This window comes from Danio aesculapii, chromosome 3, assembly GCF_903798145.1.
Source record: "Danio aesculapii chromosome 3, fDanAes4.1, whole genome shotgun sequence".
Classification (NCBI taxonomy): Eukaryota; Metazoa; Chordata; class Actinopteri; order Cypriniformes; family Danionidae; genus Danio; species Danio aesculapii.
In genome coordinates this window covers 30,562,962-30,582,281 of record NC_079437.1, presented here as the reverse complement: position 1 = coordinate 30,582,281, position 19,320 = coordinate 30,562,962, and the positions used below count along the sequence as shown (strand labels likewise).

Genomic DNA, 19,320 nt, shown 5'->3' with positions numbered 1-19,320 from the left:
AATTTCAGTAATATTACTTACTAATATGAAAATGTTCATATGATTTATTCACAATAGTTTATAAAGTCATATTTTCTGTTTTGTGGTTGATATATTAGAAACTTGCTTTGCTTACCAAATAAGTGGATCTAATTGGATTTCCATTGTAAACATTAAAGTTAAAAAGGTATTGTTTATATATATTTTTTTATTTATTTATTTATTTATTTTTAATGGTACTCCCAAAATCCTTTTACATAAACATGATTTTTAACAAAATTCTGCGCAGAAATAGCTAAAAAATATCCGCAGATTATGTCTGGCCCTAATTATAAGACAAAGTAACATTGAGTTTGTTCCCCCATTTAAATAATTAAGATTCTGCATTCTGGGTGATATTAAGATATTTCAATTATTTAAATACATATCTATTTTTTATTTACAACTACAGTATTCACAAATGCATTTATAGTTTTGTAGTAATAATAGTAATCTATGCATAATATACTTAAATTATAATATAAAACATTCCATGAAACTCAACTTATACCAAACCTATCCCTAAAGCTAATCATATAGTATTTTTTTTTAAATCGAAATTTTTTCACTATTTACTCTCCCTCAAACTACTATGGAAGTCAATGGTTACAGGTTCCCAACATTTCTCTAAATGGCGTCTTTTGTGCTCAACAAAAAAAAGAAACTCAAACAGGTTTGTTACAAGTGAAGGGTGAGTAAACATAACGATTCCACGGTTCAACATTTAAACCTTAAATCAAACATATGTGCTAAAACACATCAATACAACTTTATTTTAATAGTCCTCAAACTCCAGATTGTTATTTGAGCAATAAAGCTAAATCCAGCTGAACCGCAATGCTTCTGTATAGTTTGACTATAAAATGTTAGTAACCTTAAAACCAACATACAGTACAGCCTTATATTTCAGCAACAAACCACGGCAACACATCGTCCTTTGAAATTCCGGGCTCAGTTTCTTAATACAGTCAATGGAGAGATTAAGCGCGCCATGACTGAAACGCAGTAGTAGCCAGTGGATATTCTTACAGATGTCAGCAGTGTCTCCCAGCCGGAGACTGATCTGTCTCTGAACGATACCAAACATTTCATCTATGAAAAGTGACCTTAATCCTGATGGACACATCCTGCCGTCTCCATGTCCCCTCGTCCCTTCCATCTTTCTTGCTTTTTATCTTTTTTTTTTTGAGTAGTGACTGACACCAGTTGACTTCTGTAGCCCCATTACAGGCTCTTAGTGGGTTATTGGTAGTGTGGTTGAATTAAAGCAAGCGCCTGTCTCTAATTATACCTAAAAGGTGGACCGTGAGCTGCATTTCTGATTGAGGCTTAGAGAAGCACTTGATACGGAGCTCAGATAAAAAAAAAAATCCCCCCTGTGGATGAAAGCCAGCCAGATGCTCTCCGCTCGTGCGAAATTCCTGAGGACATTAGAGACCTCCGTGTGCTCCTTTTTCACTTGGGTTTATTAGCAAAGCAAACCTGATTAAGGAGGAGATAAGTTGTGGAGTACAAAGTGAAGGTGCCACACTTTCATTTCCATCTGTCGCAGAGATTAATCTGCCCAGCTGCTCTTTGTCTTGTCAGCGAACTCCAGGAATAGTTAAATAACACAAATATAATGTTTAAATGACGATTAAAACTGTTTGAGGAGAAGGGACAGAGGTGTTTTATTTGGGGCTGTTGAGAATGAACGATACGTAAAGGTGGGGGAGAAGTATTTTGAGGGAACTTCTGAAGTGCTGCTAATTAAGTTATTACCGAGAAGAAGTTTAAATAATAATGTGGTCTGCTGATGGCCATGATGATAGACGAGGGCCAGCTGGCTAGAAAAGAGGATGCCAGCAGCCATCAGCTAATGCCAGAGCAGCTTTCCATCAGTTACTCACACTTATGCATCTCTAAGAAATTTAAGCAGGCTGATTCATGCACAGTTCAAGTAGACGAAGTCGAGGGAGACAGTTGACAAACTAGCCCCCGCAAAAACATAAACACTTCTGGGGGAAAAAAAACGATTTTCTGAGAATTTTAAACTGCTCGGATAAGACATTTGTGCATCATTTTTTGTAATAAAAGTCTTTGCCAAAACAGCCAGGAAGTAGCCTATCATGTATAAGCCCATCTATTATGGGTCTCTCTAAGTTTTAGTGATTTTAGACTCTTTTTAGGGGTTTTTTTTGGGGGGTCACACTTTATTTTGATGGTCCGTTTGTTGAATTTAGGTTACATTACATCCACAGTGCATGCCAACTAATTCTCATTAGATTGTTAGTAGACTTGGGTTGGGTTTAGAGTTAGCGTTAGTTTATACTGTATGTACTGGCAACGTTTCTTATAGTCAGTTAAATGTCTGTTGAAAGAGCATATCAACAGATATTAAGCAGATATTCTACTAATACTCAAATGGATGGTTCAAATAAAAGGGTTACCTGTTTTTGCGGTGTCAGTTGCACCAAAATGTGTAACAGATTAAAGAAAAAAACTCATTTTTATTTAAATGGGTTTCTGTACGTGATCTGTAGAAAATTAATAGTTTGTTTTTGAGATTTCAGTATTACATCTTTTGTGCTTTCTATTTTTGGGACTAAACTATGTTTTTGTAGCCTATTATAAGCCCATCCATTGTCAATCTCTGTGAAGCTTTGGTGATCTTAGACTCCGTTTAGGATTTTTTTGTTGTGTCTGTTGCACCAAAATGTGTCACAGATTACTTTAGTTTATTTAAAATTTGACAGGACAGGGTATTGCAGCACAATTCCCTGAAATGCGCCTAACATACTCAAAACAGCATTTCACTAATAAAAAATACCTGTATATAAAAATACCTGTATATAACATGATAAACAAACAAAGTGAAAACAATAATTAAAAAACATCAAGCACTATAAGTTATATGTTTTCTATGCAACAATTTTAGAGCATGAGGAATGAAGGAGAGTTCTTGATGTTTAGTTTTACTCCTGGGTATAGCAAACGTCTAATGTCGCTAAAGAAGGTAGGATGACACTGGAGCCTTAAACAGGAAACAATGCAGTGTTGATAAACTGTCATTAAGTATTTTAGTTAGAGTAGTACTCTATAAATTTAATTTATATAGATCACTTACAGAGTGTCATTTAATTAAAAATTATTTTAAAAATTTTAATTACACCATACGTTCTCTCTTTTAAAACATAATTTTTCTATAGAAAAATTCTATAGACAATTTACCTTTTATTGAGATTACAGTATTACATTTTTTTTTTTGCTTCCTAATTATTGGGACTAACCTACGTTTTTCTAGTTATAATCAATTTATGACCTTTTAATCATTTGTCCTAAAAAAGTAAATCTTAAGTACTTTAAAGTAAATACTTTGCAGATTGCTGCTAAGGTAAAAAAAAAAGTTTAATCAAAAATGTTGTAGAAGGATTGTCTGGGTTTTTTTTTTTTATAAAGAATATAAAAAAAAACGCTTTTTTTCAAATTTAGCAAGCGTAATTTCTATCAGTTGTTTTACTCTAAACTGTGAAAACTTAAATTAAAGCTATATATCTAAACGTTTTGTTTCAAATTTGAGGATGATATCTCAAATTATTTGTTTTCCATGAGATTTTGTTTGGCTAGAGCTCCAAACATTTCTACTGAAATTATTTTCCATTTGTATGATCATTTTTGACCACAGTCAACACACGTGTTTACTTTTTTTTTTCTCAGGACCCTTTTTTTCTTTCAAGATATGTCCATGTCTTTTTGTGCCATTCTGATGAATCCAAATCAGAAAAAATAAATTAATTAATAATAAAAAAATAAAATAAATAAATAATAATAATAATAATAAGCAAATAAATGATTTTTTTTTTTTTGTCAAAAATTATTGATTGACACCAAAAGGTTGTTTGGTGTGTTTACGTGGTGTTAACGATAAAAAGCTGGTCTTCAAATAAATAAAATGGAGCAAAAAATGAAGCAACATATTTGTAATACAACATATTTGATCCTTTAGATTGCAATGACTGTACAAATTATTTTAATTAGACACTTATTTAACCCATATTACTATTTTAACATATTATAAATGGTCTACTATATGTGCAAATATTTACCTACAGTTGAAGTCAAAATTATGAAACCCCCTGAATTATTAGCCCCGCTGTTTATTTTTTCCCCCAATTTCTATTTAACGGAGAGAAGATTTTTTCAACACATTTCTAAACATAATAGTAATAGTTAATTTCTAATAACTGATTTATTTTATCTTTGCCATGATGACAGTACATAATATTTTACTAAATATTTTTCAAGACGCGTCTAAACAGCTTAAAGTGACATTTAAAGGCTTAACTAGGTTAGGTTAACTAGGCAGGTTAGGGTAATTAGGCAAGTTATTGTATAACGATGGTTTGTTCTGTAGACTATCAAAAAATATATATAGCTTAAAGGGGCTAATAATTTTGACCTTAAAATGGTATTTAAATTTCAAACTGCTTTTATTCTAGCCGAAATAAAACAAATAAGACTTTCACCAGAAGAAAAATATTATCAGGCATACTGTTAACATTTCCTTACTCTGTTAAACATCATTTGGAAATTATGAAAAAAAAATAAATAAATTCAAAGGGAGACTAATAATTCTGACTTCAACTGTACTATTACACATCATGTATGAAAACTTAGTACTTAGCTCTTCTCAACTAAATTTCTACCAATTAAAAAAATGAATACTCAAAAAAAGATTGATTGAGAGCACTCCTTTTCTTTAGAAAACAGTCATCTAAACACAAGCCATAAACTAAAAGTTATGATATAACTGACAAACACATACATTTTAATTGGCTTATTAAAAAAAAAAAACATCATTCTCTAACTATAGTGGCCTCCCACTTAAACCAGTAATTATTCCCATATTTCCAATTTCCCATAAAGCACTGCTGGCGGATCCCTCTAAAGATGAAGTGCCCTCTGAAGCGACACGGTGACCTGACCTCTACGCAAAGAAGAGCGCAACTGCATAATGAAACATCTCACTGCATTATAAAGCATTATATCAGCTGATAGAGTATCCTCACCTCCTCTCAGTTCTATAATGAGGAGAGTGCAGTAATTCTGGTCTTGGGGGAGAGCGAAGGGAGAGAAAGATGAGGAGAGGGAGTGAGGGAGAAACGCATGATTTCTGCTGCAGCATACATTTTTCATGAATTGCCCTATTCATCATTTGGCGGCGGGCGGAGAGCTGTTATCTTACAGTAGCCGTTGTTTATTTTTCGAGGTGATCGAGGTGTTAAACACGCACATATACGGCGCTGACTAATTCGACCGAGTAAGTGGGCAGAGTGAGGGAGTGCATAGACGAGTCGTTTGAAAGCATCATCTAGATGTTTACAGAGGATCTTTGCCGAGGGGCAAGTTGTTATTCCCCGAGAGAGCATGACTGTGTGTGTGTATGGAGAAGGGCTTTGGGTATCAGTGTTGACTTGTGCTCATTAAAAGAGAAAGAGGGTCCCCCTCCTGAGTCACCATCCCGGCCACAGTCACTCACACAAGGAGGCGCAGCTATTTTAGTGCATGCATTCAACAATCGCGCTCCCAACACTATCACTGAAGTCTCTCCGGGCTGGATATTTGACTGATAGGGCTGAGGTGCAGAAAGGATGCAGCTTTAAAAGTGTAGTTCCGTCGCCTATAAATAAATGATGGATTCCTCCGCAGCTTTTGTTCCATCTCACCCAGACACATCTGACACGTGTGGCATTTCTTTGGTGCGCAGGCAAATCCAGTGCTAATAACCCTACAGCACCCAATTAGACTGGTTTTAATGTTCTGCTCCACTGGGTGGCAAATTTAGTGTCCAATTAGACATCACATCAGGGGCAAAGGCGCCGCCCCTGCGCCTCAACAGCTGATTAGAAGAGTGGAGAGCAAGATAAGAGTGTTGACTATATCACAAGTACACCACCGACACTGATGCAAATTAACAAGCTGTTATTGAAGAGGACCGCTTATTGGACTTGTTAAAAGATACTGGAGTTTTGTTTTTTCTTTTGTTTTCAGGAGATTATTTCTAGGATAACAAGTTAGTTTGGTGACTAGAAAGACAAGTGAAAGATTTTGAATGCTTTAACTGAAATAATGATCGCACACGCTATACTGTATGTTCCTTTCTCTTGTTTCCTGCAAAAACAGTATTGATCCGGGGGATGTTTTCGCTGTGGAAGTGTGTTGCTTGTCTCTCTCCTCGCCCAAAAACCATTGAACAACACTTGCATTTATGTACGGCGTGTAATTAAACATGAGTAATTTGTTTGACTCTAATAACTCTGTAATTAAAAACATGTTTTTTTTTGCTGTTCCAGATGGTGGTGTTCTCCCCCCCCCCCTCCATACACACACATACTGTACACGTCTATTATATTGAACACATTGCGCTTAGTCATATTAATTATATTTGCAAATGTTATACATGTTAACACAATTGCCCTAAAGCATGCAGTATGTCCAAAGACATTAAAGTGGAGTGAGTCAATAAAAACGCAAGGGAAGTGGACAAGTAAGCGGTCAGTGTTCTCGTACTCATGTTGCAGTGCATTCTTAATTTTTTTTCAATTATTATTATTATTCATATTTTGCTGTGTACTCTTAAAGTCCAGATAAACTGGAAGCTGCGATGGTTACTTTTTCCGTATTGTGACGTAGAGAAACAGAATTTTAAATGAGCAAATATAAATATCTAGGCCTTTGGCTCGATACTGAACTGTCCTTTAAACCCCATATTGATTTTATCATTAAAAAGTCATATCAGTGCATAGGTTCTCTTTATCATTCTATTAATTGTTTTTCATTTAATGTTTAAAGTTTCATTAAAAAACTATTTTTCGATAGTCTACAGAACAAACCATTTTTATACAATAACTTGCCTAATTACCCTAACCTGCCTAGTTAACCTAATTAACCTAGTTAAGCCTTTAAATGTCACTAAGCTGTCTTGAAAAATATCCAGTCAAATATTATTTACCGTCATCATGGCAAAGATAAAATAAATCAGTTATTAGAAATTAGTTATTAAAACTATTATGTTTAGAAATGTGGTGAAAACATATTCTCTCCGTTAAACAGAAATTAGGGGAAAAATAAACAGGGGGGCTAAAAATTCTGACTTTAACTGTACATTTAAAACAAAAATCAGAGGCCATAATTGATTAAAGCGCAAAGTTATTATTTTTTTGATGGATAAAGCAAGGACAAGAAGTGAAAGGCATTTTAAAACGCACTAGATTTACAATTAAATGTAAAGTAATAATATAGACTGTAGTGTAGCCTAAAATTTGACTTTTTGGTGGGTTTTAAACAGACATTTAGGCTACATGGAGCACATAAAATTGTTGTTGCTGTTTTAAACAAAACCACACATCAAACAATTTACTTAATCTCATCGGTATTGTATTTAAAGTCAATCTATTTAATTTATTATTTATATATTTTCGGCAAGGAAAGGGTTCCATTCATAAAACTCACCTCAGTCACTCTCGTTTGTATCCTAACTTTATTATTAAGTATTTGTTTTATCAATTTCAGTTAATAAATGTACATTTCAGAGGGGGTGCATTTTACGGCAGGGGTGCGCCTCCCGGCACAACACATTTCATTCTGAAAGATCGAGAAAGGTGTTTAAGAGGAGTTATTACAACCTAACAGACTCCTCCTGCTCATCACTTTTGTTTGTTGTCAAAACTGACAGTTGAACCGGTGGGGTTAAGTATATTAGCCATGCCCATTACCTCAAAATCATGCAATCTGAGAATAAAATTGAAAACAAACAGGAAGTACTTTTACAGATTTCATTTAAAGATCAGAAGGGCAAACTATTTTTTTTACGACACAGATAAATCACCACCAAACTAGCAATGTGAGCTAACAAAATCATATTGTTTGTTTTGATTTCTTCAGGACTTTAAAAAGGAAGATTCCAACAAAAGATTCACTGTTTTTACAGTGATGCCAAAACCCTTTTGGTTCCCCAGACCATTTTATTCTTTGTGTAAAAAACATTTTAATAATTTAACATTTTGGGGGGCAAAATGCCATAGAATTATCACTTAATGTAGAATAACCTTTTCTTTAAATCAACAGTTTTTAAGAAGGAAGAATATTTTAATCATCTAAAGAACATGTTTACACTTTTATGAGTATGTGCAGAAACTTTTGTGGAAAGGTTGATGCTCTACCAAATGGTTGAACATATTTGACTATTTTAAATAATGGTTTACACACACAGCATTGTTGGTTTACAAAACAAATCATACAATCATAATCCTATTGCACTATTACACTTTATTTTTGTTTTATTGTAAAAAAAATGTTAAATGAGAATCTGAAATATTTCATGGCATACTTCAAAAGTAAAGATGAATTAGTTTTCAAAAATGTTTTATTTTGATTGTTTTTAAATAAATTGGTCTTACACTTAATATTCCTTTCAGATTTTTCATAGTGTATGTATTAATTCCGGGACTTTTACCATAAACCGACATATCAATCATTTGGTAGAGGTTGATATTTTAGAAATTATGTGATGTGTTGAAAAAAAATGCATTGATTGTGTTAGCTAGCGACATTAGGAGTTAAGAAAATGCAATCCAATTATTTTTCTTGGTGGAGCAGTGAAAAGGTTTATCATGGAACAATCAATACAAATGAGGGATCTTTATATGTTTGTTCATTCTGTGTATTTAAAGTCAGTGTGTCTCATTTGTGGATCCTACTGACATTCGTAAAATGGACAAAAACAGTTGATTAATATCTTCTCTTGTGAAAGACATAGTCAAACAGACGCACAAGGGTGATTAAATGATGACTGAATTAGATTTTTGGGGAGGGTAAATATATCAATGCAACACATTGCGAAACATTGTGAATGATCAGCTGTAAACCCAAACAGGTGATTTTCAGATGACCATTCGAGACAGTCTGCGCATGTGTAAGTGTGTTTGTGAGTGCGGTCTGAGACAGCAAGATTATCTCGAAGCAGCCTCTTGAGGAACACAAAGAGTGCCTGGATGCATTTGCTTATAATGAAGTCAGAATGGGTTTGGGTGGATTAATGACAATACCAACAGAAGGAACACGAGGACAGGTGCCAGCGCATCCTGGATGCAGTTCAAAGTTTTTAATTACGATTAAAAAGACTCTCTGGCACACGGCAAACGCTTTTTCTTTTCACCGCCTTTCAGTCCCCCCCTCCTTTATCACATTTGAAGTGGAATTCCTTGTAAAGCCGATGGAGTTTCAAAAAGGAACGCACAGGCATCTGTACAAGTCCATCTGGCAAAACTGGAGTTTTTTTTCCAGAAAATATTTGGCAAATTAAGAAAAGAAAGTCAAGATGGCAAGGAATAAACAGAAGGAGTGGAGTGGAAATGGATGAAAAGAAATGCGTCCTGTGAATAAAACCCATTAAACACAGACAAAAGTGTGGCAGTGCTAATGTTTTCCCACACAGATTGCAAAACGAAAATGTTCTTCCTTATTCACTCACGTACTGTATACATCCTGCACAGCAGCTGTGTGGGTTTGTGTGGCGGTATGGTCAGTGGCCGCTTGAAGAATAGAGCAAGTCCACAGGGATCCAGCAGACTAGCTGAAAGTCTGTTAGCACTCCATCACTGCCACTGAGAAACACAACGCTGCGCTCGCATACGTTCACATGTAAGATGCTTACAACAAAGTGAAATAGTGAAAATTTCCTTTAAACAATGTGAGACTCCAAAATCAGCACATCCAACAGCAGCTCGCCTGCGGTCCTCTTTGCCCACACACACACTGCTGCAATTTCTCTGATCTGGAATAGCGGTTTAATTAGTGAGGCGGTAACCACTTTATAAAGATTAGCTTGCTCTCAGGAGGAAGACTCATAGCCCATGTCTGCCTAAAGTGTCTGTGAGGAGGGTCTCTGGAGATCAAGACCCATTGTGTTCAACAGACGGTGCTTTACGACAACATATGCTTCGTTCCCCAATGCTCTTCCTCCACACACTCCATAAATGCTGTACTGTGCTCCCAGCAGTTTTTCGCCTTTGCCATTAGTGTACTTCTTTTATGGTTTTGCTTAGGCAATCTAGTTAGGGCACGGGCAAAACAAAGAAACCTTAAAACAGCACTTGGGAAGATTGCAAGTTAGCAGACTAACTTTTTTCAAGCAAAGTTTAGCAATACGTCTCCCGCGTTTGATAGACTTTTCGAGTAGTTGATTAGTAGGACTGGATTCGGAGTAAGATGAGATTAATCAAATCAAAGACGTGTTTGTAACAGAAGCAGTGTTCGTCTCAATTAAGAGAAAGAGATCTGCCTACATTGTTATGGCACCATGGGACCAGACGAGTTAAATTAATATGGCAACTGGAGTATAAAAAGACAGGCAGCGCTTAAGGACTCTGTTTCTGCTAGCTGCCTGGTTTGATCTAATAAAAAACATGATTAACTTTAAATAAGGTTTAGAAAGAGATAGAAAAAGGAGGGGTAGTGAAACGTGAGCAGAGAAGGAGGGAGGGAGGGATAGAGAGAGAGGCATGTTAGGGACAAGAAAAGCATATTTCAGTTTCAGATATTACAGTGACCGTTTAAGTTCCTTTTATTATATCTTTCATTTCTTCCGCTTACCCTCTGGGCTATCTTTGAAACGTCTGGTGGTCTTTCCTATGTCACAATTTCTTTATGGGAGTTGAACCGTTTCCTCCACGAGAGGCGGCAGGCGGATAACCCTCGGTAATTGTATTTATCTGACTGAAATATTGGCGGTGTCGCGAAAGCTCCGGTTGCTGCGGTAACACTGTGACCTGCGCGCGCGCCGACCTGCAGGCCACGGAGAGACTAAAAACACACTCGCCCACCAGGTGCTGCTCTCCTCACCCCGTTTTCAATTGCAGGTGCAACTCTAGCGAAGGGTTAAAAATAAATGTTGACAAATATACTTTATAGGTCGCTTTGTCTGTGTTACCGAGGCAAATTGGAGACATTTAAGTTGCTTATGCACTATATTAACTGCAGACACATGCCATGCGCCTACAAAGATTTGAAAAACATCATTTGCCCACTTGAATGATTGTGAATGTGGACACGCAGATTGTACATCAAAAACGTCAGACAAACTTTTATTAATTAAAAGATTTGTATAGGTTTAATAAAATACGCCCACATGGAGTATACCCACTGCATACCCTACCCCAAATGCGCTTACATTTATATGAGTGATTGAATGCGTGAAGCATGCTGCCTGTGTGTGATTGGGCTACAGAAACAGATCTAAACAATCTATCCAAAAAATCGCAGAAGTTTTCTCTCTATAAAGGATTATAAAATGTATTATTTGAGTACCAACATGAGCTCTTCATTAGACTAGACACTATATTAGCCTAGTACCTTTCAGATACTAATATGCAACATGTAAGTGTAATAGCTACACATCCGAAGGTGTTTCAAATGCATTACTTTTGTACTTTTGTTTGCAGAAGCTAATTTTGAAAGTCAGTTCGGTCTTATGGACTTTTCCTAAATGGCAGAAAATATATATAATATTTAGAATATGAAAATGTTAGTTCTAATTCACCAGATCCCGAAGAGACTCTAAAGTCTACTGTATAATTCTATTCCATCTGTCACGAGCTCCCCTGTTGCGCGCGTGCGGCAAAACTCTGTGGATGACGCTGCACGTGCGCTTTTCTCCCACCTAAAAGTTAGTCTCGCGTGCCAAACGACTCCAACGGCTCAGAATAAATATAAAACTGTCTGATAATAAATACTGCATCAAGAATTACAACTGTGGTAAGAAAACTTTAATAACACTCCCAAGCGTCTCAGATCTTTCAAGAACGTTCCACTTCTGTCTATTCACGACTGCGCTTTGACATATCACTATATTTCATGCACAGTCGCATAACCTTTTATTTAAAAATCGCAAAAAACTAAAGCTTCGAACGGAGGAAAAAGCATCCATGCAAACACAAAGTAAAGGACAGTAAAAGCGAGTAAATGGCCATTAAATGGTCGTTTCCCGAGACAAGCTGAGATAATAAGGTATGATTGTGGCTGAATCTTGTCTTCTTGGCAGTGATTACATGTTCAAGAAGTTGGACGATTTGGCACGCTCTAGCGAATTTTGTCATGCTGTAGCATTTTCGTTCACGACCCCTAATTAACCAGCCTTACAACAACAGATCCTGTATTTACGGACAAAATAGCCACCATTGTGGTGAAGCATTTCTTCAGATCCTGTAAACGAGTATGTTATTGTGTAAACAGATTCGAGCAACAGCCTTTTTAATTGGTAATCATGTCAATGAAATGATTAAAAAATAACATCCATTGTAACGTTTGCATTGCTGTTTATAAGCTATATACTTCCATCAACATAAAATATGATCCCAAGATTCAAAATATTACCAATAGCATCCTAAATAACTGGACTTTATACGCTTTAATTGAATTGCACACTTTCATAAAAGTTTGAATAGGCAGACTTTCAAGTGTCGTACAAATTCCAGAAGAGAGAGAGAGGGAGTGAGAATCTCTGTCCTCTGTTAACGGGGACACGCACAATGTCAGCGCGCATTAAGCGCATTCTGCGCGTGTCTTGTCGCCGGGTATGTGGCGCCGCAGCTGTGCGAACTTCACCCGCATGCTCTGGGGGGACGAGGAACTCACAGCAGATGTTACAGCGTCTCCCACCAGTCTCACGCAGAAAAAAAGCAGAGGAGAGAGAAACGACAGTCTTGTTTGTCCTCTGCGGGGTCATTATTAACAGCTCAATTAATTTTAGATCTGCCTTGCGAATACCAGTTCAAACCTATACTGCCAGCACACAAGATGAAGAAATGCACTTTGCAAAAATCAAAACTTAGAAAAAGTACACTCAAAGTACACAACCGAACATACTGAGAATATATATATATATATATATATATATATATATATATATATATATATATATATATATATATATATATATATATATATATATATATATATATATATATATATATATATATATACACACACACACGCAAACACACGCAAACATACACTTTCAGTAGAGTTCACAAACAACTCTTGTTCAGTAGAAATAATGAAATAATTTGAAACACACCTGTCCGTTCTTGCACAGGTCAGCCCACATGCTGGTTCCGTCGCCTCCCCTCATCAAAACGTGGTAGATAAAGAAGTATGTGCCCGGCACGCTGCAGATGAACTTGCCCGAAGTGCCATCATAGTTGTTGCCGAGGTTGGTGACCACATCGTCGAACTTGAGGATCTCATAGCCCTCGTGTGGGTTTTTGAGTCCAGCGTAGAAAGCCACCCGTGGATGCGTGTTGTATGTAACTGTGCTGATAGCTCCATCATTGCCCAGACTCAAAACCCCGTTTCGGCCCCTGTCCCCCCGGTCCCCCGGGGGCCCCATTGGACCCGGGGGCCCTGGCTCCCCTGGAGGCCCCGGAGGTCCGGGTTTGCCTGGTCGGCCCGGCTTCCCCGGTGGCCCCTGGAGGAGCGTAGAGGGTGGAGGCATGTTGCTGTGGTCGGCCAGAGCCTCGGCCTCGGCCTGTACAGAAGAGCCGGTGCTGGCGATGCCCGTGGTGGTGCCCTTGTTCTGGTATGGATCGCACACCATTCGACAGGTGCCCAGCATCTCGTAGTGGCTGTTGTCATTGCTCACGGAGCTGACCAGCACGGGGATAAGCACCACCAGCACCAGCACCAGCATGACCCCTACAGCAGCCGCCACCAGGGTCTTCCTGCCCAGGCTGAGGCGCGGGAGTGGCTGGGCAGCCAGCGTGGGTCTGCCGGGAGCCGAAATGGTGACTGCTGGAGAAGAAGAGACCGCAGAAAGAGAGAAAGAGAGACAGAGGGGTGAGGGGGTCCCGAGGAGGGACAGGCGCCAAGCCCTAGGAGCCCAAGCTTGTGGAGGAGCGTGTGAGGGTGAAAGAGACCCACATGTACACGCTCACCCACACTTGCCTGCTTTTCTAAGCTGATTCACTGGATTCGTTGGGCTGGCAGGAAAGAGCTTTCATACAGATCCCACATCCGCTCGATCTCACTCTCACTCACTCACACACATACGCACTCACACACACACAAGCGCATGCATGCAGACGCGCTCACACACTCTCCCAAAAAGTCAATCCCATTGTCTGGTGCACAGAGTTGCACTCGGTAATGAAGAGAATGAGGGATGGCAGAGGCAGCAAAAAGGAAGAGAGGATGAAGAGAGCAAGTGTGTGCATGGGAGTGAAGGACAGCATGCACGCAAGAGAAAGAGAGAGAGTACAGATATAGAGGAGAGACAGGGTATGTTTGCAGAGGCGTTTTCTCAGACTGAGGGTTTTATACTGAGCCCCCTCCTCCTCTCCTCCCCCTCTCTGTGTCACAGTGATACAGCCAGGGGAAGGGAAAAAAGTAACCAAGAGGAGTGAAGGAAACAGGAACATTTAAATGGGTGCAAACAATACAGTAGGATACAGATAAAATACATCACAAAAAAAGTCCAAAGTAAACATTGATTTGCTGTCTGGCAAGCTTTATTAAAAAGACCCCTAAATAAAAACTAATTTATTTCTATAGTGTTTATACAATTGAAGTCAAAATTATTAGCCCCATTTGAAATTGTTTTTCTTTTTTAAATATTTCCCAAATGATGTTTAACAGGGCAAAGAAATTTTCACAGTATGTCTGATAATATTTTTTGTTCTGGAGAAAGTCTTATTTGTTTTATTTAGGCTAGAATAAAAGCAGCTTTTAATTTTTTAAAACCCATTTTAAGGTCAAAATTATTACCCCCTTTAACCAATATTTTTCTTCGATAGTCTACAGAACAAACCATCGTTATACAATAACTTGCCTAATTGCTCTAACTTGCCCAGTTAACCTAATTAACCTAGTTAAGCCTTTAAATGTCACTTTAAGCTGTATAGAAGTGATTTGAAAAATATCTGGTCAAATATTATTTACTGTCATCATGGCAAAGATAAAATGAATCAGTTATTAGAGATGAGTTATTAAAACTATTATGTTTAGAAATGTGTTGAGTAAATCTTCTTTCGGTTAAACAGAAATTGGGGAAAAAATATATACATATATATATATACATATACATATATACATATACATATATATATATATATATATATATATATATATATATATATATATATATATATATATATATATATATATATATATATATATATATATATATATATATATATATATACATATACATATATATATATATATATATATATATATATACATACAAATATATATATATATATATACATACAAATATATATATATATATATATATATATATATATATATATATATATATATATATATATATATATATATATATATATATATATATATATATATATATATATATATATATATATATATATATATATATATATATATATATACACACACACACAAATACACAAACCCATTTTGCTTGTACAAAACAAATGTTCCGGACACAGTTATTATGAAGGTCTACCTCAGCTCGAAACATAACCATTACTGGAGCATAAGCAGATTGTTCAACCCAAATGAGATGCTTCAAATTCATATGAATTAGCCACCAGTTTGCAAAAATGTAGAAAAGTCACAAATTGCCATTAACATTGTGTTGAATTATAAGATCAAACCTTATGCCCTTGCTGGATGGGTGTAGCAGCTAGTGCAGCTCTGCAAATCCTTATGCTGAACATTTAAAGAAGGAACCGGTCACATTCATATTCATGGCACAATCAATATACTAATAATTCCTTATATTTATACAGCGCTTTTTCTAGACACTCAAAGCACTTTACCCATTGGGGGGAATCTCCTCATCCACCACCAGTGTGCGGCATCCACCTGGATGATGCGACGGCAGCCATATTGCACCAGACCGCACACCACACTGCAGCTGATTAGTGGAGAGGAGACAGAGTGATTTATGATATGGGGATTGTTAGGAGGCCATGATGGATGAAGGCTAGTGGGAAAATTAGGCCAGGATGTCGGGGTTAAACCCCGACTCTTTTTTCGACACTGGGGCCTATATTGGGGTGTTAGGACCCACACAGACCACAGGTTGAGTGCCCCTGCTGGCCTCACTAACACCCCTTCCTGCAGCAACCTAGCTTTCCCGTGTGGTCTCCCATCCAGATACTGACCAGGCACAGCCCTGCTTAGCTTCAATGGGTGACCATGTGAGAGTTGCAGAAAGCTTGCTGCCAGCTGAATATAATTCAATATAATATAATTTAATATTAATAAGTTTAGAAAAGATGCACAATAATAATAATAATAACAATAATAATAATAATAATAATAATAACAATTATTATTATTATTATTATTATTATTATTATTATTATTATTATTATTATTATTATTATTATTATTATTATTATTGGTAGTAGTAGTAATAGTAATAGTGACCCATTTAATAGAAATGCAAACATAGAATATTTGAAAAAAATAAACCCTTCTTGTTCATTTTGGAGTGAAAACCCAATCACATGCACACATCGACATGCTGTTATTGAACTGTCATGCTGTAGTAATTATTTTTAATAGCATTATAATAAGAGGATCGTTTAAGTACAAACTCACTTGCTATTCCTTATTGCATGTGCCTTCGACTTTGAGTTTGTCATATAGAGTCTTATTGTATTTCACTTACTTTTTTTCCTTGGGTGCCAATAAAGTTCCCTCCTCCTCCTCTTGCTCAGAAATGGTTTGTTATTGGCCTGTTGCGTTTTTGAGCATGGTGTCTATTGATCTGGTCTTTTGATTGAATTAAGGGTCCTGTGTGGAAAAGAAATCCATCTCTGTGGCTCATACTAGACAGCTGACATTTCTATCCAGAGTGCTACTAGCTGGAAAGAGAACTGAAGGTTTCTGGACATATTGTATGATCTTAAATTACAACAGGAGTGTGATGTGGATAAAGATGAGGTTTTGTTAGGATTCCCAAGTGTTTTGATCTGATCATCTTGAAAGAAACATCTGTGTTTTGATTCGTTCACTATTTTATCCGAAGATAGACTCGTTCAGGCTATGAGAGAAAACAGCGAGAGGAAGCGAGCGATAAAGAAGCAATGAAAGATAGAGATGTCAATAGATAGAAAAAGCTACTGAAAGGCAAGAAAGGGAGGCAGTGATGATACTGTATGCTCACTGGTCTAAGCACTGTGGTAATATATGACTTGATGATGTTTTCATTGCCATTGATGGGTTCAGTAAAAGAAGTGTGATTGAAGAGAAGAAGGTGTGGTGACATTTATTGGTAGGGAACTGTGAGCATTTGTGCTGCTCAGTTTCACATATTGATCTTTTCCAGGAGTTCACTGGACACCTATGTCCAATCTTCCTATTCTTCCAGTAACTAGATTATTAAAAACCATGGTTTTAATCCTAAATATATATATATTTTTTCGTAAATACATGTTTTTAATCTAACAAAAAAGCTATTAATGAGATCAAATAATCACTCTGTTTATTGAATCCTGATTATGCAACACAGAAATCAATGAAAGACAAAGAAACTGTCTCTTCAAAATTATAAATTTTAATTTAATGCCAAAAGTCATTAATAGTCCATAAATAAACTGTATAAATTTCCGTAAGAATATCAAACTTAATTTCTGATTTATAAAATGCATAGCTACAAAGGTAATTTAAATAAATTTAAAGGCATTTTTAATTACTTTTTGAACCCTCATATTCCAGATTAGGGTGGCACGGTAGCTCAGTGGGTAGTACTGTTGCCTCACAGCAAGAAGTTCGCTGATTCGAGCCCCGGCTTGGTCAGTTGGCATTCTGTGTGGAGTTTGCATGTTTTCCCCATGTTCGCGTGGGTTTCCTTCGTGTGCTCCTGTTTCCCCCACAATCCAAAGACGTGCAGTACAGGTAAACTGAATGAGCTAAATTGGTCGTAGTGTATGTGTGTGAATGCAGCAGTGTATGAGTGTTTCCCAGTGCTGGGTTGCGGCTGGAAGGGCATCCGCTGCGTAATAACATATGCTGGATAAGTTGGCGGTTCATTCCACTGTGGCGACCCCTGATTAATAAAGGGAATACGCCGAAAAGAAAATGAATGAATGAATGATTCCAGATTCTCAATGAGTTGTCCATTCTTTCATGTGTTGTATAAATCTCAATTTCAAAATACTGACACTGAACCCAGTTTTGTGGTCCAAGGTCACATTTTTGTCCAGAAATTGTATTCTGCGTTTATTTATATGGCATATTAGCATTTACATATTATTTTATCCAGAAAGCATAAGCGAGTCTTATAAGGAAAGGGTTAAACATTAGAGAATATATACAGTACTACTAATTAACTTGCTATACTAATTTATTTAAAAGTCAACATACACTCACCAGCCACTTTATTAGGTACACCTGTCCAACTGCTAATTAACAGATTTTTAATCAGCCACTCACCTGGCAGAAACTCAATGCATTTAGGCATGTAGACGTGGTCAAGATGATCTGCTGCAGTTCTAACCGAGCATCAGAATGGTGATTTAAGTGACTTTGAACGTGGCATGGTTGAGGCCAGACAGGCTGGTCTGAGTATTTCAGAAACTGCTGATCTACTGGGATTTTCACGCACAACCATCTCTAGGGTTTACAGAAAAATGGTACAAAAAAAAAATATCCAGTGAGCGGTAGTTCTGTGTGCGCAAATGCCTTTGGACCCATTAGTACCAATTGAGCATCGTGTCAATGCTTGAATCATCTCAGACAGGTTTCTTGCACATGACAATGAGTTCACTGTACTCAAATGGCCTCCACAGTCACCAGATTTGAATTCAATAGAGCACTTTCGGAATGTGGTGAAACAGGAGATTCACATCATGGATGTGCAGCCGACAAATCTGCAGCAACTGCGTGATGCTGTCATGTCAACATGGACCAGAATCTCTGAGGAATATTTCCAGTATCTTGTTGAATCTATACATAAAGAGATTAAGGCAGTTCTGAAGGCAAAAGCGGGTCCAACCCGGTACTAGTAATGTGTACCTAATAAAGTGGCCGGTGAGTGTATTGTAGCAGCTCAACCAATAACCAAACACTGTTTCCTATTTGAATATATTTTAGAATATGAATTGTACCTGTGATGTCAAAGCTGAATTTTCAGTATTTTTTTCAATCTTCAATGTCACCTGATCTTTCAGAGGTCATTCTTGTATTTAATGTGCTCAAGACTATTGGTGCTGAAAAAGTTTTGCTGCTTTGCTCAAGAAATATATTTCAGTGAACAGCATTTATCTGAAATCT

At 36.9% G+C, this 19,320-nt stretch overlaps 1 protein-coding gene across 1 annotated transcript in view; it reads right to left on the bottom strand.

The window, feature by feature from the left end:
* The window catches only part of LOC130221243 (C1q-related factor), a 37,741-nt gene extending 23,770 nt beyond the window's left edge, over nt 1–13,971 (bottom strand). Inside the window, exon 1 of the mRNA XM_056453631.1 lies at nt 13,133–13,971. Coding sequence (XP_056309606.1) covers nt 13,133–13,744 — 612 coding nt within the window. The 5' untranslated portion in view covers nt 13,745–13,971. The remainder of the gene's footprint in view (nt 1–13,132) is intronic.
* Nucleotides 13,972–19,320: the final 5,349 nt, after the last annotated feature.